Source organism: Chroicocephalus ridibundus, chromosome 8, assembly GCF_963924245.1.
Source record: "Chroicocephalus ridibundus chromosome 8, bChrRid1.1, whole genome shotgun sequence".
In the NCBI taxonomy this organism is placed as follows: Eukaryota; Metazoa; Chordata; class Aves; order Charadriiformes; family Laridae; genus Chroicocephalus; species Chroicocephalus ridibundus.
This window is the reverse complement of record NC_086291.1, coordinates 20803697-20827451: the sequence shown is the minus strand read 5'-3', so window position 1 is coordinate 20827451 and position 23755 is coordinate 20803697. Positions and strand designations below refer to the sequence as shown.

The window sequence follows — 23755 nt, the reverse complement described above, 5'->3', positions numbered from 1 at the left end:
AAGTCCCTACACTTTTTATAGACTGGCGCTTGGGAAGAAATCTAGGAAGGGTCTGCCTGTGCATACCCCGGTGGGGTGTTTTTCAGTCTCACTGCTGCTGGCTGCTGTAGGGATCAGAACTGGCTGTTCAAAATGGCTGAACAAACCTTTGAACTGAACCGGGCTTAGCAGTACAGGACGTGAAATAACTCTTTCATTATTATTATTCCTCGGCTATTTCCAGTATGGCATAATATTTCAGCACGAATGTTATTTGGACAGAAAATGTTACATATGCAAGTGTTTGCATATTTTGCTGATTTGCACGTCTGAAAACGTAATAGAATACTTAAACTTTGGGTTGTTTTCTATGAATTGTTTCTTTATCAAGGTTAATAATAAATTGTATAAAAATGAATCAGCAAAAGAATCTGTGATTTTTTTCTTTTTTTACAGTCCTTACACGGTGTTGCAGTTTCTGCTGTTCCAGAACTACCGCTCTTCTATACTCCCATCGATTTAGTAGACATCAGTGTAGAAATGGCTGGACTGAAGTTTCCAAATCCTTTTGGCCTTGCCAGTGCAACCCCTACTACTAGTTCTTCAATGATTCGAAGAGCTTTTGAAGCTGGATGGGGCTTTGCTGTCACTAAAACGTTCTCCCTGGATAAGGTAAGGAAATATTTCAAGGTGTATTTAGCATGTAACCATTTCTTTGTATAGTTGAAAAACCTGAATCTTTTGGGAACAACACAATTAAATCTAGCTAGCATAAAGATAGCAGGGAAGGGTATGGTACATTGTGTAGGTCGACCAGTCTGGGAGGTTCCAACGGTGCAATATAAAGGTGACACAGTTTCTGGTTTTGATTGTTGTTATATTCTTCCCTTTTATTCACCGACCTTTTAATATTAGCCAACTAGTAAGGGTAATAGTCCTTCTTTAGAAAAAGTATTGCAGCGAAAATGTTTTCTGTGAGGGATCAGAATGCAAAGGGAATGAGTAACAGCTTTATCAAGCAACTCACGAAAGGCGGCTTCTGTGCCAAGGACTGCCAAGATAAGCCATGGAAATTGAGATGCAGCTGCAATGTGATAATGTGGGTGTAAGCTTGAGGCTGGGTGGGTAGTGGAAGATGAAGATGGAGGCAACATAAAACAAGCCTATGAAGGCAAGAGTAGTTGTGCTGAAGGTTTGTAGTACAGTGTCATAAACCTTCAGTAACGTGGAGTGGAAGAAGAAGGAGTTAGAATTAAGTCTTGAAGGCTATGGCTCAGTGTGGCACCTAAAATAACGCATGTTGTGTAGAATTAAAGTGTGTAATTGCTTGTTTGACCTGAGAATGGCATTCGGAATGTGTTTCTGCTTACATTCAAAATGGCAAAATGAGATGGAGTAAGAAGTTTAGACGGTGAAAGAAAACAACACTTTTGATAAACGTATTGCAGAGAAAAGAAACAGGATATGGGCTGGGATGTAGATGTGGTTTGACTTGTGGAGAGGGGAAGAGGATCAAAGGTAAATCCTTGGGTATAGGCCTGAGTAACAGTGTGAATAATGGCAATGTGTTGTCAACCAGTGACAAACAGTAGCATGGGCTGATGAGAGCTTTTGAGATGAGTTTGGAAACAAGGAGCTTTTATTCTTGGTTCAGAGATGGGATGTAAAAATGTGCTGATGGATGGAGACCTTAGCAGGGGAGGAAAAGTGGGTTTGTAACCCTGCCACCTCTAAATGGGTGAGTACCATAAGTGAATTAACTATAGAAGGTGGCCCTCTAATATGAGGAAGGTCTAAGGACAAAGTGCTGTATTACTACAGCGTAGTGTAAAATACGTCAGACTGGCTTCTGTGACTGCTGTCGCTTATACCTGAAGCAGCCCTAAAGAAGTAAGTGCTCCTCAGGATTGCAATGGAGATTCCAATCTACTTCACAGGGTTTCTTATTAAAACACTTTTTAGGACATAAATGTCATTCAAGTATGTTTACAAGTGACTTATGTGTATAACATACCGTCAACTGTAATTATTCAGTGCCTAGGCTAAAGGCAACTTATAGCAAGTACTGAGATTTATTTATTTATCATTTTTATTGCTGGTATGCTCACAATCCTGCCAGACTGCACGTTGATTACTGTGTATCTCAAGAGCTAAACAGACACTGGCTGAGTTCCAGCTTGGGTGGGAGTTCAGGAGGAAAGACATGCATGTTGTAGGAAGTGATGTTGGTACTCCACTAAGCAGCAGACTCTGAGTCATCTCTCAAATGGCGACTGCAACGTGTTCCACTGGATGCCATGCTCTGGAGGTGTGACTGGGGTGGAGAACTTTCAAATGAGAGGATTGCTAAAAGCAAGTATCTTAAGGGGTTATAAAATATGTTTTTTAAAAATATTTTTTTTGTTGCATTTATATACAAAATATTGTAGGTATTATTTAATTTAAAGAGAAAAAGTTCAGAAAAGTGCTTTGGATGAATTCTAGTCCAGTGATCATTATTTCTAGCTAAGCTTTCTTCTAAAGTTCAGTAGGAGGCAGTAGTCTTTCTCTGGTGCATATTGCTGTGTGCAGTAGGACTGTGTCCCACCCAAGTACTACCTAGTTTTTCTGCTGTTGTTTGTATTCTTCCCAGTAGTGCACTTCCCACAGGTGTTAAGCCTTAGTATTGCTGACATGATCTGAGATGCTTGGCTGTGAGGTGCTGCAGAAATAAAATTGCTTTTATTTATAATAGTAGCATGGTAATTAATGCTAAAAAATAAATATTCCAAATGGAAAAAAAAGCTCAATGAGGTACAGCAGTTCTTATGTGAACACTGAGTATTACACAAAGACTGTTCTTGTTGACTTAATGCTAGAACAAGGAGTAGGTAGAGAGTTTGGAATAATATAGGTTGGCATAATGTGCCAATTTTTTTTAGAACTTGGCTTCTTATTATGTAGACATAAATCTTGTGTAGTGTTCAGGAGAGAGCAGAATGCTCTCTTGGGCTGTGGTACTTATGGAAGTAGAGATTTCAGACCAGGCTAACTGCGTAGCAGGAACAGGACCAAAGATTTCCTGATGTGAGCCTGCAGAGTCAGTGGGAGGAGGCAGAGCTGCTGCCCAGACAGGAAAGTTCCCAAGAGTGGAACAGCTTCTGGGAGGAAGGGAGCTCGCTAGACACAGTTTTTGGCAGCTCCTTCACTTCAGCCTTGATTGTGTGTGATACGAGCAGGATTCTGTGCTCATCCGTCTTGTTTCCTCATTTTGTCTGTCCTGGTTAGGTTTAACTTGTGGACTTCTTTCTTATTTGCAATAGTGAAAGGCCAAGCGTAAATTGCCGGTGTGGCAATGGGGAACTTGGCAGCAGAAGAATTGCTCCCTTTTCCAGAGCCAGTTACTGAATCCATCACTGTGTTCAGTCAGGGAAACCACTGACTTCCCTGTTGACCATGGGCATCCTTTGGCGCTTCAGCAAAAAGTGACTGATGCAGGCTAAATTTGGGTGACGTATAGCTAGTGAAAGCACATACAGCCTAACCATAGATTTCCGTGCATTCACTACTATGTGATGGAGTAAGATCTGAGAGAAAAGCAGGATAAATCTTGGAAGAAGAAGATCCAAGGACAGAGATAAAAAGGAGTCAGGCTGGAGAGCCGTGATTCTCATAAGACAGAGGATTCATTTCATGTGAGCAACTTCTCCTTTTTCCCTCTTTCACTACCTAGCACAGAAAACTCTTCTATAATACTAGGCTAGGGATCCCTGCCATGAGAGGCCATGCTTTCTTGTGTAGGGGAACTGTTGGATAGCAATGCTGCAATTCTAGTCCCTGGGCCATAATTTACTCCCCCAGTCTCCCCCACCCTCGTCTGTCTTGGCCTCACCTTGAGAGCATCACACGTTGAAAGCCACAGAGGGAGCTGGCATAGCACTAACTGTTTCGTGCCGTGCTCACTCCCTTTTAAAACACCCACATATTTTGCTGCATAATTGCCTTCATGACAACCTGTGTAGTGTTTTCTGTTTGTAGGGTGAGGATTTCAACTCCGAGTGATTCAGCAGAAGTTTGTTCTTGCGTACTACTGTACTATTGTTGAAACATAAAAAAAGCTTGCATGAGAAGTAGCTGAAACTCCTTCAGAAGTATTTATACCTTTAAGTATACCGCACTCGACATATTTTAGATGGTACTGGATATTATAGCATTATGCAAATATTAATTATAGAGTACTGTACCTGTATGTGTCTGTAGGTATCTGCGATGGGGATAGCGACTTGAAGAATTTTATTTACCAAATTAAACATCTTCGCACAGCTGTTTTAGTATTAAGTAGATTTGATTTGTTCAAGAAATGAGAATAACTTTTTAAAATGGACTATCACTAGGAAAGACAAATGGTAGCAAAATAAAAATGCCCCTTCACACCTTTTCCTACATTCACGTCTTCCCTGTTTGACTGCAGGATCAATACCTCATTGCGCTGTTGGTTCAAATAGTATTTCTGTCTTATTCAGATAACTCTGTGCCGCAACATACTATTTGTAAATTCTGTTGCCAAGCTATTGATGGGAAATGGGGGAGCTGCATATCATAGAGTCCACAATAAAGGAATACCAATTATTACCTCTTTTAGAGCTTAGATGAACAGAAAACTACCCACAGAATGAGAGCTACTGCATTAATTAAACAAATAACTGTGAGTGGGAGTTTTTTAGTAAAGCATTATACCAAACTGGTTTATTTACTTAGAATTTATTAGTGAGTATTGTTTAGTACACAACATTTGCATTTAAACCTGTAATCAGGAAGTTTGTATAAGCATAGTATCAAAATAAGTCAGAGGTTATGCAATGTGTGCACGTCTCTCTATACCATATCCATTACCACAGTGAGTTTATAGCAGAAATTTTGGTTTTATCAACAGAATTCAGGCTTTGTTGTTCTCTCACTGCATTGTATGGGCTGCTTAGAAAGAGGAAAAAAACAACTGGGATAGCAGAAATGTTTGCTTTGATTTTTAGATGCTTCCTTCACTTCTAAAATTTAATTCTCATTAATCAGATACATCTGTCTTTATTCTGTTGTGACATGCATTGATTTGTGATGCTGTCGCTTTCAATAACGTGGAAACAGTTGCCTTTATTATGAGAACCGGCAGAAATCAACATGCAGACTAACTTCATTTTTAATCTTTAATATTTTTCTTTTCATTATACATGGAGCAAGTTGCATGGATGATTTTAAAAAACAGAGCTACAATTAAAACTAGATTAAATTTGAACAAAACCATAGTGGAGAAAACTTTCTAGTCATAATATATGTTTATACAATTCACTGTTGTACATTTTACAATATATTTTCAGAACCATTTCTAAATTAAAACCATTGCTGGTAGAGAATTAATTAATTTACCAAGGATATATCACATTTCTGTGTGCTGCGTTATTACAATATATGCATTCAGGCTCCAACTAGTTCTCTCTGTACATTTGCACTGTGTGCACCTCGCTTCATAATTGAAGGTGGTAAAAATCATGGTACAACGACGCATTGTTTTCCATAACATTAGTATTTCACAGAAGTGAATCTGTATTACAAAATGTATATTTTTGTATGATATTACAGCATAGTAATTTAGATTAAACTAGTTATAATTTATGGTGCCAAGCCAAAAAGCTATTTAAGATGCATTAAAATGCAGAACCATGACATTTGAAATTCTGATGTTCTTAATATGACAAAGGTTATTCTATGGAGTTTTGCTATAATATGAAATATTAATATTTCACAATACAGTTTTGATGAAGTACAATTTGCCTAGCTTGCATATGATAAAGAAATTAAATGCTTACCAAGGGAGTTCAGTGAGAATTAGAGCCCTGCCTGAACATCTGCTTGAAATGTTATTATCCTGTCCTACTGACAGCATCGCTCCCTCATTGTTTTTCAAGATTGACAGCTGAATATTGTACTGATTTCTGCAGCAAATATGTTTAGGTGAACTTTGTTTCGTTTTTTAGGAATTTAGAACATGCTTTTGATTTCCATCCCATAATTTTTTTTTATACTCTTGACATTTGTAGATGCCACATGGAGGTCTAGTACGCTGTAGCAAAGATAGACCATTGACTTGCAACGAAATGCCAGTTGATATCTCAGTAAACAGAAATATTACTATTCTTTATTGTGTGGTCTGTATGAAATCTGTATGGGCTTTCTTTGGGGAGACAAATGATCAGATTGTTAATGTCAAGTATAAAAAGGACTGTTTGCCTTTCTACTAAATAACATCAGAGGACTTTTACTAACTACATTTTTTGAAGAGAAAAATGGGCATTTTACAGGATTTCTTAGCATACGAAGCTCTGTGAGTTGAATTGGTTTTTTGTTTTTACCAATGTTAAAATGATTAGTGTTGATCTCAATATTCTTATGAGTTCTTTATGTACCTTCTTTTGTTCCATATTTCTGAAACAATTTTAATAAGAAATACCAGCTTTATTGTTCCCCAATTTTTACATTTTTAAATCACTGCATAAAATTAGCTAAGTTTGACAGAGGTGGTAAAAGACTATTCTAGGGAAATACAATATAATATTATTATTTAAAATGCTGTAGGTACAACATTGTATTTTACTTGAATATTTTTATACAGAAAATGTGTTCTTTAGCTACAAAAAAGGAACAAATCATTTTGTGCATCTCAGTAAGTGGCAGGAAATCAGATTTTCCTCCTTTTTCCTCAAGAAAAAGCATTTCTCTGTTATCTTCAATGTAAGCGCCGGGTCTCATCTCTATTTAGTTTTCCCCTACCCCTGACCCAGTGTAAAGACGCCTGGAGGCTGTCCTTAAATGCTAGTAACTTTCATCGCTTCAAAATTGCTGTCTGAGGAACTGGAGAGGACTGTGTTTGACCATTCTTTGTCCTCAGTCCGTACACCTGGGGCAGTAGGGGCTTGGCACACCTTCACCCTGGAAGAATCCTGGGCTGGAGAGATGTAGCACAGCTTGAACAACACAGTGAAAGCAGAGAGGCCAAAGAATCCAGGAATGAGCGCTTTAACCAAGGCGTTGTTGATAAGCCAAGTACCTTCCTACCTGCAGAAGTCTGCACGAAGTAGAGGTATGCCTTAAATTGTTGCAGGCTTGCTTCTTGACACCAATGACTTTGCAAGTGAGGTAGTTTGGACCATTTTAATAATCTGTTGTTACATTAGTAAGTCTGGGTATTTTGGCCAATTAGTACGCTGAATGTTGGAGATAATGAACTGCATTTTTAAAGCAAGAGTTTAACGACTATCTGTAAAAAGTCTCTCTCTCTTTGTGACTGTATTTATTACTTCAAAAATGAAAAACTTTTTACAGGTTCATGATAAAAATTAGGCCTTTGGGCAAATGTTTAATCCCACTCTTCCTGTAGCATTAAGTATTGCAGAAATGCTTCATTTGTTCTGCAATGAGAGCCACAGCACAGAGTATGTCACGGAGAAGTCTGATATCTCAAGGCATGGGGCACAATGTGACCGCTCATCAGTGAAAGGCAAAGAGGGATCCGTCACGCAGGGGGGTGAGCATTGAGTCAGTAAACCTCATCCGTGCTAAAGAACAGATTTTTACAAACAGAGGATCAGCAAGTTGCTTTCCATATTTTGTCTTCTGCTTCCATTCACCCTCATGAAGAAGAGTAAACTTGGCTGTAACTTTTATGTCTTATGCTTCTTGAGCTAATTCCGTAAGTTCCATAAAGCCTTTAAGCCAGAAATGACGTATCTTCTTCAAAGCTGCACACGTAGCTGGCCATCAAAGGTAAAAATAGATATATGTGCAAAACTGGTTCTTGGTATGCTACAGGTTCCTCAATTATATAGTTGTCTAAGGATTCTTTTTCTGTTCATCTGTTTGTTTTTCACACAGTATTTAGATTGTTTCTTTTTCATGTCTTTTTCTTCTGGAGCCAATGGTTTAAAACAGTAGAGCAACAGTGCACTAACATATACAAAGCGTAATTTTAATCATTAACCTCAAGCTTGAATATTTTAGGCACCTTATGTATAAAAGACTTGTAAACCAGTCTTTTGGGTAGTTTTTAATCTGAAAACCATTGCATATTTTAATGAAACTCATTGTGCACTTAGAGTGGCATAACTGAGAAGCAGTTCCAGTGAAATTCGGAAGAGGGTAAGGATTGCATGCAATACTGAGTATTTTGTACATAAGCCTTTCTATAAACAATAGCCACCATAAGCAGGAGTGTTCGTTCCTGCTCAGCATAATGTGTGGTACTCTGGAAGTGACCAGTGCTTAAGAGAAGATTTGATGTCTATTCATAGCACAACTATTAGCCAATCAGTCAAACAAAATGGATGCAAATTTTACGGTTGGCTAAAAATCTGAATAGTGTTTCTTTTTATGTTGAAGAAGCTGCTTTGCTTTTTACTACTTCTGCTTTATTTACCTCATTCTTCTAAAAATATCTGCAAATACGTAACAAAAGAGAGACAAAGCGAGCACACATGCATGATTTTCCAAAACTGCTGAGAATCTGCAGCTCTTGATGTCTGTATCCGAAGTACTCAACATTTTTGAATATCACATCCTGAATAAACAGGATTCTAAAAAGCAAATATGTAACATACTTGTGTAAAATATCATTCAGGTATCATTTTCTGTAGCTGTTTTGTATGTCCTTGGAAGGGTGTTGGTAATCCTGGCAATATTTCAAATAATTTTGTGTCAGGAAGGAATTCAGCTAAAAAGGCAGTTTCAATGTAAGCTAGAAATCGCCAAGTGTAATTCTGAAATTTAGAATTTTCACACGTAAATTCCATTCTCAATTAAGATTTTTGCAGACTCTTTTTAGTATTTTGCTTTCTTCAAAACAACCGACTGCATATAACTTTCCTAAGTGGCAAGAATGTATGTAATAATTTATTAGAAAAACTTGGATATTTTTCTTAATAGTTATATTTAAAAAATGCCTATCCAAAACAATTATAGCATAATGCCATATTTAACATTTTGGTTATCTTATCCACTTTTCAAGGGTTTTTTTGGTTATACCAGTGTAGCTTTTAAGTAAAGGCAACATGCTTCTCCTAAATGCTCAAGTTATCTTAGGTCTTGAGTTCCCACTTGGTAAATGAAACTGGTAGGGCTGTATTTAACATTTGATTTGCCCACACAAGAAGTTAAGAAAGCAAAGAGCTGATTTTTGGATCTCATGGTGATATAATTGCATTTACTCCTGATTGACGTTGTTGCAAAAGCAGAATGAAGTCCCATATGTTTAAAAAAGCTGATAGGTTCTTATGTTAAAATACCTATTACTAATGCAAATATGTATGTGAGTGTATTCTAAATAACATTTCTTATCATTGTTTGAGATTTATAATTATCTAAATATTTTACTATAATAGGGGTTGTGGTTTTATGGGACTCCATCCTTCAGTCAGGAAGTGTAGTATTTTTGTGAATAAATCTTCCAGAGTTAATTGCAGCAGGAGACAAGTGTGTCCATCCCATGAACTTTGGAATTATTACATTAAGGGTTATCCAAAATGCTTTTGTCACAGCTAGTTGCAAAATCTAATTTTTGATCTATAGAAAAAGGAAAAAAGAATGCACATTTTTAATATTCTCGTAATATACGTATTATGATAGTCTTTAATTGTACATTCTCACATCATGTATTATAAGGGCGTACAACTTTAGATTTGTGTGGAGTATTTCATACTACTTCAAAAAATTGTTTCTACTGAATCACACTGATGTTAAATTATTATCAGGTATTGACTTTTTATACTTTAAAGCTAATCTACTTGGACTTTCCTGGTGCATTTTGGACTATGCGGCAGTTAATTCCAACGCTAGCTATAGGTTTCAAAAGCAGCTATCAGCACCTCTTCACTGTTCTCGGCCATATGCTTAAACCTACAATATGTAAGTAAGTTTACAAATTATTTTTTTCCTTAACTTCTGCTTGCCTGACTTCTCTGACGATTCAGTGGAATAGAAGAGGGTTTTTTTTAAAAAAATAAATCCTAAAATATATTACAAATGAAAAAGCCGTAAGCTAATGTTATAGCTGGGTGGTTTTTCGTTAGCAGCTGACCTTCTATTGCTAGAAAAAAGAAAGCCTTGGCTAGAAGACAGTTCAATAAATGAACAGGCTATCTATTGATTTTTCTCCCTCTTCCCTTGTTATGTAATATGATTTCCCTTCCCTTGGAAGGGTTGCTGCCGTACGGGATGGGGCTGGGATCATGGTCGTGGAAGCGTATGGGAATGTGTAGACTAAGGAAGGCTGTCACAGCAGTCAATAAGATCTGAGAGGTGTTGACTAATTGCCTGCTAATTACACAGTAAATTGTCTAATTAAGCTGATGGTTAATTAGGGTACGCTCGCACAGCAGTCTTGTGGAATTTTTGTCTGATGTCTGGGAAGCAGCTTGTGTAATTGGCAAACTGGTAAGGACTGGCAGAGAACATGACTGGGAAGCACGCTGCCAGTAGATGACAGAATAAGGATGCGTTTGCACAAAGGTTGTCATGTGAACACTGAGGGGTTTGTTAGCCTTCTCCAGCTACGTGGCAGCGGGCGCAACGAGAAATTTAGCTGAAAGCTACTGGAAGCTGTAAATAAAATAAGGTTCAAGTGTGTACTATTAGAAAAGCAGTGACTTGTGCTCTTTTCATATTTTAGTAGGAATTTGGACTTTAGATGATTAGAACTTTTGCTAATAAACACAGAATATCAAAATTCTCGTATAAAGAACTTCACCATCCTCTGCAATTTGACCATGGCAGTAATTATTGTATTGTGATCTGTTTACTGGAGTCACAAAATTATGCTGGTTCCCAGGATACTCTATTTGTATGTCGGTGTTGAAAAAGTATAGCTGTTAATAAGGTGCTCGCCAACCATCATATATGGTGTTCTGAGTCCTCATTAGACATTGTGTCTGTCCCTAGGTGTGGCAGAGTATGAAACGGACAGAGTATGAACAGGTCATAATGATGCTCTGAATTAAATGCGTATGCATAGCTATAATATGATTAATGAAAATATCCAGATTCCAGATTCTGACCCAAAGCCGATGGAAACTGTTGGGAGTATTAAACAGTGAGAACCTGGACCGTACAGGAGTATAGACACCAATTCAGCAAAGCATCCCTTCACTGTGATTTAAATTTGTAATTCAGTAAAACAATGTGCTACATGCACTTTCTTAAACTTAATTACAAATGTAAGCTTCCCACAGAATCAGCATAGCACAATACAGGATTGAATCTCTGCATGATGCTGAGATTTAGTTTTGAGCTATATATCAGCAAAATCTAAGAAGAAATAGCTCTCTTGTTTTATAATGAGCTAAACCGAAGAAAGTATGTGTATATGTATTTCTTTATTTATTTATTTAGAATGTTTTGATGTCACTTGAACAAAGTGAAGCTTAATATCCACTTTCATTCTTGGAAATAATATACTGTTTCAGAGGTCCCCATCTTTTTACTTCTTAGCATTTGCAATATGTGGTTTGGTCACAGCGTCTTCCTGGAATAAAAAAGAAAACAAGAAAACAAAGTAAATTCCAGATATGGGTTGCTGCTGAAACTGTTGATTTTATTTTATTTGTTTATTTTTAATGTAAACAACAAATATGTTATTCTCTCATAGAAATAGAATATTTTTTTAAATCAAAATTTGAGGGAGTAAATTATACTTTCTTTGAATTAATGAAGCCATTTTTATCCTGTGATCTTGCTGCATTTGCCTCCCTGCACCTGCACAGTTAATAATGCCTTTATGTAGCACCCTCCACGTTGTGAATTCTTGTTTATGATTTTTCTTTCAAAAATATGGTACTCTAAGAGCATTCTCACTGTGCCAGTCATCAGACACAGGACTCCGAACGCTAACAGGCTGATCTAGAAGGCCTTGAACCTTCTCAGAGGGGTTTATAACAATACTTGTAATGTTGCTCCTCTGTGTATATTTGCACAGACTAAAATGCTGCGACTCCCCTGCATCAGATTCTGTGAATTGTTGTATAAAATAAAAAAGGTGTAATTCATTGATTCAAGTCAAAACCATACAAGGAGGCCACATATCTGTGATTTTCTTTCAATTAAAATATATTTTAAATTTACATTTGTTATTTACCTGTGTGTTCTTCCACATCCATCTGCACATGTGCAAAACCAAACCTCTTCAATTCATTTTTCCTTACTGTCTTTTAAGAAGTATTCCTTAAAAATATTGGAGAAACTATTCTTTTTGTCTCTGACAGCACGGTCAGGAACAAAGCTCACTTCCCCGGCCAACTGCAGGAACGGAAAGCATTCGGTGCAACCATCACACTTGCTTTCATTTTCTATCATGGGGCAGCAAGCGGATATGTTGCTAATGCATTTTATTCTCTGAAGACAGAGAAAGGAGTTCAGAGGATAATTGTTACCTTATTACGTCCTTCAAAAGGAATTTCTGGCACGTGCTATAATGATTTATGATTTAATAAATCACACAAACAGAGAAAAGGATGTTTCCAGTAATTCACAGGGTATAGTAAATGTATGTATGTAAAGCCCTGTTGCAACATTTAAATCTGTAATAACAAAAAAAATTTGTGGCAATAATACTGCTGTTAAACATAATCAATTACCAACTTTTTTGAGAAATCATGGGTTTTTTTAAAATGTATTAATGTTTTTGTGTGCAGTCATAGCTGTATCTTATCATATATCTGGTGCTTTATTGTGGACTCGATCAAAAATGGAAGCATTTCCCAAATGTCCCTAATGCGTTCTTTCCCAAAGCATCCTTATCGTCCGTCTTCAAATCTCACGCTTAAACAATGGAGTGAGAGGAGCCTTTGTGGGCGCGTTGTTGGTGTTATGCTCCGGTTTATTGTGTGTGATGGTTCTCTCCCTGTGCAGTTCAGGAGGGTTCCTGTTTGCCACCCTTTTATTTAATGTGTATATCAAGCCATAGAGAAGGTTTAGTAAAGTGACATTGATTGAAGTGTTTTCAATATGTCGAAACTCAGCTTTATAACTCTCGGCTGATTTAGCTTGAGCAGTTGATTGCATTATTCAGTGTTTGTGGGAGACTGGGGCATGGTTGAGAGCATGCTGAGCAAAAGTCAGTCCAGACAAGATAGGAGTAATGCTGGGATCGTTAGAGGAAACATCCAGAGGCTACGGCAAGAGAATCATCAGTCCTTCCGGCTGAGGGATGTAGTTCCATTCCAGGCTGTAGCTGCAACAGCAGATAAGAGCTGGGAGCCTACACCCCTTTTATTTTCTGAATGCAGGCCTTGCTAAGAGTATCCACGCTTTAGATTTCAAGGTTAACCTACTGCCAATGCATGCTATATGGGACTACGTCTTAAATCCATCCAAATGCTGTCAGTGGTGACAAACTACACAGCTTGAACCCCGCGAAGTGCCTCATTGGGGAATTAAAAATGCACCCAGCCTGTACTGGCTGTTTTGGTACACTGGGATGGAGGGGAAGGAGACGCTGGCAGTTCCTCTGGTCGCTGTTGTTGCATATGCTGGGAGCTCTTGCCCCAGGGTGATCTGTAGCAGAGTCTCTTAACTCCAGCACAAACTTGAAGAGCTTGTTTTTCCTCCTTAACTTTGCAAGAATTGAGGAAAGGGTGAATATTGGGTTCCCAGTTGCTACTGGTTTTTTTATTATTCTGTTTATGTTGCTGCCAAGAGCAGTGTTCTCGGAAGGTCAGTTGATTGCTGCTGTTGTGTAGGAGGTATATTTTAAAGACAGCTGGGAGTACCTGGAATACGTGGTTTCACATGAAGGTAATGCAGCTCTCAAACACATAAATAAACAGATCTTATTTTCCTATATTCTGGGTATATTTAAACGTGAATGAATTTCTCTGCTTACGTTTATGGACTTTTTCGTTTGATAGCCGGAAAAGTTTGTGCCGTTAGGGAGAGCAGAATATTGGAGTCCATCTCCGAATTTTTGGAGTAAGCATTTTGGAGCGTCACATTTTTTTAATGGCTATACTTTTGTCATTTCTTATTCCAGGCTAAAAATCTGCATTTATCTTGGGCTAAAATTGAACCAATCTATCAGCCAGAAAAATTCATAAGTGAATATTATGATTATTTTTTTCTAGAAACAGAAAGTATAACCTGGAAATGCAAACTTAATCTTCACTTTACAATAAAACTTTATGTATCCAAATACTACTTTTCTTTTTTTTTTTTTACTCGAGCAACTTTACTCTCTTAATATCATTTGCATTTTCCTTTCCATTCTAACCCTGTGATGGAGAAGGCTCTAAAAGTATATGAAAGAGAGGGTAAGAATATATTTGAGAGTAAAGTATTAAAACTATAAACCAAAGAACATCGATCTTGCAACTTGTTTCTTGTGCCCTGTTCTTCAATACTGAAAATGATGCTTTGCTACTGTTACAAAAATTGTTCTGTGTGTTGGGAGTTGCATACCTGTAGATACATAAGCTGCGTGTTGTGCATTTCATTGCTTCTGGGGTGGTTTTTGCTTCTTTCATTCTTCCCTTAGTGTAATTTAAAAAATTAGTAGCAGAAAGTGCAAGGATTGAGTGAGGTGTAAGTTACCAAAAGATAACAGTTTCTATGCAGAGAGACTGACAGATTTCAAGCTCTGCTAAGAATCTGTCTGACGGTCCAATTCATGCAGTGGAGAGACTTGCTTCTGTGTCAGACATCCTCCATGTGTAGCTTGCTTCAATTACATTCAAGGGTTCACATTCCTACCATGCCTCTTCCTTATGTGTTTTCCTTATCTTTTTAAAGTCTCTTGTCAGCCAGCCATTTCTGCTCTTAAATGTGCTTTTGTCACCAGCAGTGGACCCTCCGTACTTTTTTTTTTTTGCAGGATGCACTGGACTGTTTCCCGTTTCTGATGTAGATGCTGGAACACAACATCACCTGTATTCCGGCTTTTCTATGTATAAAACAAGAGTTCACAGTGTGCTAGCTGGTATTCAAAAGCACGACATTAGTGCCTGTTTCAAAATAAAGCAACTTAATAGCATAATTTAGGATGTATTATTTGCATTCAGCCTGCATGTTTTCAGTGAAGTGTCTTGATATAGCTAAGCTCTCATGGACAGAAACATTAAGTGCAACAAAGAAAAACATTATTTTTTTTTTGAAGTAATGGAAATGAGAGTTGTTTATTTTAAGAGATCTTATGTAAACGTAACTGGGGGAGGGAAAGCAAACCAGCATTTCTAACCAATCCATGCCTGCACACATGTATCTCTTCTGGCTGGAGCTTTCCCCTTTGGTGCCATTAGCATTTTCATTTCAAAAAACGACAGTCTGCAGTGGAAGCAGTAAAAATGTTCAACCTGTGGTTTAAATTATTGATTTTTTTGAATATTGAAGTTGTATTTCAAATGGGTTTTGTTCAAGTTACTTCTGGGTAGAGGGTTCCAGAGGTAATTTGATATCTAAAAGCCTGTGTATTTCAAAGCCATTTCACTCTTTCGAGTTCCTTCAGCTGATCAGCTGATTGGGTGAAATACCTTGTTGTCTTCTGAATTGCAGGCAATAGATAAACTGCAGCTCAAGGTTAGCATGTAGACTAGCATACAATGCTCTTGGTGATTTATTATGTGTACTCAGTGTCCAATCAACTGACAAAAATAGCTCATTTATTTTTAATGTGGTAACTTATCTTCACTTAAAAAAGAAAAAAATCTTTTGCGATGCTGGTATTCACAATTTAGATGGGGGAACTCTGCTATCTGTATCTCTAGGTAAGGATGCGTAATTAAAATCAGGTGAGTTCGTGGTATAGAATCCAGTACGTGTAAACAAAAAGTAGATGCATATATCTTCACAAACAATTCATGTTATATTACTACAGGGCAGAATGGCTGCAGTGAGAGAGAAGTCACTTTTAAAGTACTGCAGTACAAGCAGCACTCATGTTTATATATGAGTACTTTCACAAAGGGCTGGGTTGTTGATGGGTGTATACATACAATGTGTAGGAAGTTAGCCATTCTCAGCATTCTTCTATTCACAGGAAAAAAAAAGTAAAAATGGTATTACTTTAATAAGGCTCAGATCTGGCAGTGAAGTCGTATTGGAATGCATATTGGAGTTCGTGGGAACTGTGAAAATGAAATTAGTTGCAGGAATGGGCCTGGTTAAGAAGTGTTATTATCACTGGGGGTGCTAAATATCATAGAATAATGGGATGATTCAGATTTAAAACAGACAGTTTTTTTCCCTTAAGGAGGCCATGGGTTAAAGAGTACCAAAATAAAATATTGTCTTGCTAAAGTACGAATTATGCAAATTCAAAATTATGCAACTTATTTTGCAAATATGCATATATAGTGCATATATGTTTATATAAAATTCAAAGATATGAAGATAAGTCATAAGAGATGTGTGGCATAAAGAGCTTACATAATGTCCGATTGGATTCCCTCCTGCAATAACTCTAGTTTCTGCGATTGTAGTTTAAGAATTTGTCCAAAACTTTGTTGATATTCTTGGGATACTGCACTTTTGCGTTGTAGTTTACAAAATGCTGTTTAAATACCATGAGGATTAAAGTTTCTGCTGTATCACTGTGTGCATAAAATGGTCTTATCCTTGCTGTTCTAGATGTGCAGCAAAGAAGCCTGCCCTGCTCTGTACTGGCTGCACAAACCAACGTTAGCTAGGGGAAAATTAAGATAAGCAGAGATGTAAAAAAACAGTTTCTTACTGCTTCCAAAAGCAGAAACCTGCAATCCGTACCTGCCTATGTACATTCTTGTTTTGCACATCAGAGACGTGAGCATTGGCGATGCCGTACAGATTAGTCTCCGTGCCCGGGGATGCAGCTTGGGGCCGAGAAGAGCGGATCGGTCACTTAGGGCTGTCGGGAGGGACGATGGGTCTCGCTGCTGCGGAGCTCTCCTTGGTCCTGAAGCAAACTTGGCTCCACTGCTCTCGGCGTGACACTGCTCCTGCGCTCTGGCATGTGTCGGCAGCAGGTATATCCTGTTCCTCAGTGAGGTCTTGCAGTGAGCTGTGCTTTAAAACTCCGAAGTTCTGTGGTAGGAAAAAGGATGGGAAGACATTCCCTATGTCCAATTTATCACTAATATAATTATCCCTAATCAAGGATTTCTTGTGGGGCAAAAAAACCATGTTTCTCCTTGTACAACTTTATGCATGGCTTTTTACGTTTAACATCAGAAGGCTTTTGAATCCCTGTCCCAGCTTTAAATCAATATTCTATTGGAATAAACGAAGAGCCTTCAGGTCTCTCTAGCTGAGGACAGATTTATTGTTATTATTCCAGTTTTGAGCATGCATAAGCCTTTTGTAGCATGTCTCAGCTGGCTCTGCCATTAATAGTGCCAGAGATCTAGCAACAGCCGTCATATGCTTTCTTACACCCCTGTGGCAGTAGTAGTGGGAACGTTTACCATAGATTCCCCAAATGAAACCCTAACTCAATTGTAGTCTCTAACAACCACCTTCCTATTGATTTCAAGGGGAATGGACTTCACGTCTACCCTATCTACATGCGCCTGCTAGATTCTCTGATGAGCATATTTACTTAACTGACAGACCTCAGCAGTGACTCCAAAGAGTGCTGGGGTTTGGGACCTATTATACATTTAATGAATCTGGCCAGCTCAGAATAATTTTTTTTTCTCAATGGTAAACAGAAGAATCATCTTGCTACGAATTTCTATGTATCATGGCTACTTTCAGTTCTCACAAGAAGATTTTAATGAACTTTGCTTTTTTTGCTTTATTAAATTTGTGCTTTATGCCCCACAGGTCTGATTTTTAAAAGCCAATAGAATGCATCATTTTTCCTGGGCATTAACAAAAAAAAAAAAAAGCAATGATTAACCTACTGATATGAAAACTTCAGATGAACCCGGAGGAAAACCAGACTTGAGATTGGGGCCTCTGTGTCTGCCACAAGCGCATGGGAATCAAAGCTCGTCCCTTGGCATAAAAATTCTATGTATACTTCAGCACTTCTCTACATGGATTCCTGTCTGTTAGAGAAGTTAAAACATGTGCAAACACTGAATGTTTATTTATTAAGAGCTCAGTCTGGAAAACTAGAATCAGCCCAACAGGCTGGAAATCTCTGCTTTGAGGCTCTTGAGAGGAAAAAGTGATCTCCCTCTAGATTATGGAGCCTCTGTGTGTTGCCTCTTGTGATGGCTGATGAACGAACACACAGTGTTCTCAGAGACTGATGGCAGATCCAGACGTGCTGGCTCTACCCTTCCTGAGTGCAGCCCACCTAGGATCTGCATTCCCAAAGACCCTCCCTGGGGTGTATACCTGATGCCCCAAGTTCAGTCTCAGCTTTCTTACCACAGCTGTACTGCATCCTTATCAATCATAACATGTTAGCAGAGTTTGTTCCAGGATACAGGGGGTCAGGAAAAACCTGATAGTCATTACAAAAATGGATATACAATAAACTATTGGGATGATAGTTTAATTTGAGAAGATTTAAGATACCTTGCAAGCTGATTCATAGGAAAGGAATTTCAAAAGAGTTTTATCAATTATCTGGGTCTTGTTATTTAGTTTAAGTCTATTCTGATACCATTTCAACTACTTTTGTCTATGAAAATGCATGCAGTACTCCTATGTGTGTTCCCATTCTGGTAGCCAATAGAAAGAGGAAAAGACTAGTTTTATTTAATGTATTTTAAAGTAGATTAGGCCTCTAGCAAAAATCAAAATCTATTTTAAAGGTCCTGTCTAAAATTTACTGCTGAATTAAAATTGATTTGAATCTTTTACAAGATGTTAAAGTGCTGAGTTAAAATTCGTAGGGGCTGATATTTTAATGGTTTGTTTTTCTACACAATTATGTTATCCAGACCTATGTATAATCAGGCTCCGAGAATGGTAGATGGCTCAGCCTTGCAATCCCTGCTCATGAAGTGTTGGCTTCAGTAGGACCTTTGCATGGAAAAAGATAACAAGAGTATGTTCAAAACAAAGTTAACATTTAAGAGATCAGGTCATCAAAGTAGAAGCATTATGGATATATTATCATTGGAATATAAAACAAAATACTCCCCTTCCGCCTTCCCTGCACCCCTTTATCTACAACTTGAAATTGTTTAGTGCTACTTAGAGAATTGATACTTTGCAAATTATAGTACTAGCTATTTAAATACCTTCCCAAATAGAATCGGTATAATTTCCTTTAATTTCTCACCCCTAAATATACACAAATGCTAACCAATGTTTATAGTATTTAAGCATTCTTAATCCTAATGGAAAAAGAAAAAGCTGCAGGTAAGTACAAGACATACCGCAATATTTGCAATTCATCCCCAGCAGAAAATTTAAATACTTGCTTCAAGGGAGTCATGTGATTCTCCTAATTACTTAATCCAGCAATAAAAATGTTTTGGATTATACATAAATTTAAATATAAATTTGGTGTTCTGTACCTTCCCAATGTTGATTCTTTGTGCAAGAATTTTAATAACTCTTTAAATGGGATTGTAGTTAAAAGATTTTTTTTCTTGGTTATTGAAGAAATCATATTTTTCTGCCCTTAAAGGATAGCATCTATTCTCCCCTCCTCCTAGGAGAATATAATAGTCCTGATTTACTTATAGCAATCTGGAGGAAAATATTTTAGTGATGGTTCCCAATTTACTAATGGAGTTTTACAAAACAGCCTCTAGGAACAGCTAGAAATACATTGATTATATGGCTTCCCTATGAGAAAACAGTAATTAAAATTATACCACAGATTCTATCAGGACATGTTAATATTTAATTAGGCAATAAGTGATCTTGGTACAGGTGTCCAGAGTTGTTGACAGGAGCTTTGTTAATCCGTGTAGCACTGTCTCTTAAATAAATAGTTACCTCCTTGCTTTTTTCACGTGTGAAGTTACATGCTTAATTAGCAGACATTAGAATTCCTGTGTTGGAGCTTTTGTTTGTTTGTTCAATTTCTGTGTCCATACATTGAGTGCAAAATCCTAGATATTGCGGGTTTTAAAGAACCCATTTTCTCATTGTTTGCTGTTTCTGTCAGGGATTTTGTTAGAATTATGAGATTACCTGCAATTCTCTCCCATTTTTTATCTAGAGGAGCTCGTTTTCTGTCATTATGTACCTTGGCTTTTGGTTCATCCCTTTAGGAACCTGCCACTACTGATGCTGTCCCACTGCCTTCTTACAATATTTTGTTTATCAATTTATCAACAGTATTAGAGAAAAAAACCATTGAGTTGTCTCTAACAATGATGTTTGAAAAACTATGTTAATCTTGCCTCCTCTTAAAGCACAAGAAGAGAATCCGTTTGCTTTCTCCTTATAAGCACAACTCCTTTAGTGACTCTCCTAAAGTTGCTGCTGCGAACATGTCATGTAATTCTTCCTTCTCTTTCCTGACTCTTACCTATTTTTTTTAATTGGATCTTATCTATGTCGGTTCCTGTCTTGTTTTCTTAGATTCATGCTTTAAATTGCCTTTTCCTTCGCATTTCATGGCACCATTCAATAGTGCTTGTCTAGAATGCAGTCTTAAGAATTGCTGCTCCTTTATTTGATCAGTTAAGTACATTTCACAAGTTTTCATCACTGATTTGATGATGATATTCCCTGACAACTGAAAATGGACTAATATTTTTAGATGTCTGTAAAAGAAGTCATCTCTTAAGGCAAGCCAAGTTGTTATGATCTAAATCCACTGGAGTCCCAAGGGGGTAAGCATTATAAACTGGATTAGTATATTTTAATTATTGTGCATAAATTTTCCACCTTTGTGAATGTACACGGGTCCTTAGAAGCCATGCCACAGAAATTTTACTTTAGGATACAGATCAAAAGCTGCAATCCATGTAGATATTTTATTTATCCACGTACTCCTATTTTATTCCATTCTGTTCCCCTCAGATCATCAGCATTGCAACGTTTTGCTTGCAGTGGAGTAATAGAATCCAGTCTCATCATGTTGATCACTTGTGAGCATCTGCTCTGGGTTATTATCCAAAACTGCCTTGTCAATATTTTAGAGAACATAAGTGAGTTACAGATTACAAAGCTTAGGGTTTTCGATGAGACTCATCAGGTACTTCATCCAAACTCCACAAATAGTGCTTTATTGGTGCAAAAATATAACTTTTAGGAGAGTAAAACTGATTTTTTACACAGGTTCAAGACATTCTATCCTAGTACCCCAGGGATTATCTGTGCTGTTATGATATAGCATTTTTTTTCGTTGTAGATAGTCTCAAGCATCTCACTTCATATGGTCTGAAGCAGTGATTTCTGAAAGATCAGGTTTCTTAGTAGATCCCAGTACACTTCATATAGTACAATGAATAGCTTCATGTCTATTCCTGGAGCTGAGGTAATTTAAAGTTCTAAAGATGGTGCTTTTTTTTGGCATTTTGAACTCTGTGCTTCAATCAAAATGGCAGGGTTGACCATCCGCTGCTTTCTTCATCAGTGACTGTTTTTTATGGGGTTGTCTCCTGATAGGTGCAGAGCACAGTCCAGAAAAAAATGCTGCACTTTGAAGGCTCTGGTAGCTTAATTAAACCAAAAACTAAAAACCTTCAGACAAACCAACATTTGTGCCAAGGAATAATTAGAATTATTATTTTTTTTTTTTTGGTTGGAAATTGTATCATTTGTGAAAAAGTTGTGGATAGAAAATTTCTAGAGAGTTTGTAACTAGATGTTCTTACTTTGTGTTTTCTGCCATGCTTTATTGTTATTTCTAATTTTATTTGTTAGCTGTAGAATATCTTTTTTCTTCTGCTACAGCTTATATGCTATTTGTTTCAAACACTGGGAAAGTTTGCTCTTGGGGTAAAGAAATTATATTGTTTCTGAAAAAAAAAAAAGAAAACCCAACAAAAATTCCCCACAGCCAAAGCCTAAGGAACCTGCTGATCAGCTTTAGATTTCTTTCTCACAGAACTCTTGGATGTTTAAACATGATTTTCTGTTCTTCTGGCCCCTCTTCGAAAATGAATGAACTGAACATTTTTCTCATCGGTCAGCTAAAGCCAACCATTCATTGATTAGGTAGTTTACTGTATGAAAACCCTGAGATCTAAGAATCCTACGCTGCCAAAACAGATCCAAATGTGAATGTCTGAACACAGATACAACTCTCCTCAAGAACTGTTAAGTCTACTTCTCTCTTCTGTGGGTATAGTTTTTGACCACAATGCAGTTTGACAGCAGAAATTTAATCATGTCCTACTGCTTACACCTTTATCAGAAAACTGATAAAATGTGTCCTCACACTAACATTAGCAAGAAATTTTTCAAATGTCCTTCACATTTTTTTTCCTTTCTCTTCTCTCCCTCCCTCGCTTCCCTGTCTCTCCCAGAGAAACTGATATAAAGCTGATGAGAATTTGGATTTGCTTTGAAAGCATCTTTTGTTCAAAGACTAATTTTAACCTTGTGATAAAGATTGCTTTTTGTATTCTGTTGAATGTGATATCCAGTAATTGTTTGTCAAGGCAAAGTGCTGTAGGACATAGTACATTTTAAAAATGATCTTTTGTAATTACAGTACAAATGTCTTTACATTCTAATGTCTAGAAAACAAGGAAAAATGTCAAAATAAGAAAAAACATTAAATGTTTTAATTTTAAAGCATTATGGCTTTGTATTATGAAAAGTTTTTAAGAAAACTGTTCAAGCGAATGTAATTGTAAACAAGGATCAAAACTTAATTTTCATGTAAAATATATAACTCAACTAGAAAACATATATTTTTACATTTGGTATAAACATTATAGTTACACTTCCAACTTTTTGTACTTTTACTCATAATTTATATTGCTTTTGTCCTGTATTTTAATCTCCCGGTATGTTATTTTGGGGAGCTTTAGTTTATAAAATTAGAACTTCTAGTCAAACAACCATCAGGTATGAGTTAACAAAGACTGAGGGACCGATGTTGTTTGAAGAAGGACAGCGGACCATTTTTACTTGACTTGCGATGAGGATGGGGTTGTCCCAAGATTATTCTAAGGTAAAGAGAGTAAACAAAAATCATTTTATACTCTAATCTAGTAAGATTATCTAAAGATCTTGGGATTTTGCTATCTTAATCATAAATCATTGGTTAGATGGCCTACTGTCTGAAAATTGTGTTAGTAAGAACAGTGGTGTGCTGAGCAAGCAGCAGTGATAAAAGCTTAAGTAGAAATTAGGTTCAATGTCTGTAAATTTTGAAGTTTCTCATGGGCTCTCACGGTTAAATCTTAAAGCACTAATGAGACAGTATAGAAAAACATCAAATATGTGGTAACTAAATCTCTAACTTGTCATTTGTCTTTCACACAATATGAGTGCTTCGGCAGATTTTCTCCAAAATCCTGACACATTGCTTTTTCCCTTATGGGGCTGCAGTCTCCTGTGCTAACTTACTGATTTGGAAAGCTAGCTTGCTTGCTGGACCTGTAGTGTTAAATTGGTTTAATAAACTCAAATGGGATAGTTTAATGTTGTAAAAACACTTACGAGGTAACAGTCTATTTTTTTTTAAAAATAGCTTGCATAACTCAGCTTACTCAGCCTAGAAATAGAGTAGAATATTAAGGAAGATTTACAAGCACTGTTTTTACTCCAGGCTTAGGGATATAAGATACGTGCAGATTTGGGTACTTTCATCTTTGCAAACACACGACAAACAGCCATTAAAAGACAGATAAGAATATTTTTTTAAGTATCCTTTTCGCCTCTATAGCATACTAGATCTTGTGTGTAAAAGCTGAAGAAG

At 37.1% G+C, this 23755-nt stretch overlaps 1 protein-coding gene across 3 annotated transcripts in view; it reads left to right on the top strand.

Annotated features, from left to right (window-relative positions):
- Positions 1 to 23755, top strand: part of DPYD (dihydropyrimidine dehydrogenase) — a 365350-nt gene that overhangs the window by 188512 nt on the left and 153083 nt on the right. For all 3 annotated transcript variants that reach the window (XM_063344207.1, XM_063344208.1, XM_063344206.1), the window contains one exon: positions 436 to 651. In XM_063344207.1, the coding sequence (XP_063200277.1) occupies positions 436 to 651 (216 nt within the window). The remainder of the gene's footprint in view (positions 1 to 435; positions 652 to 23755) is intronic.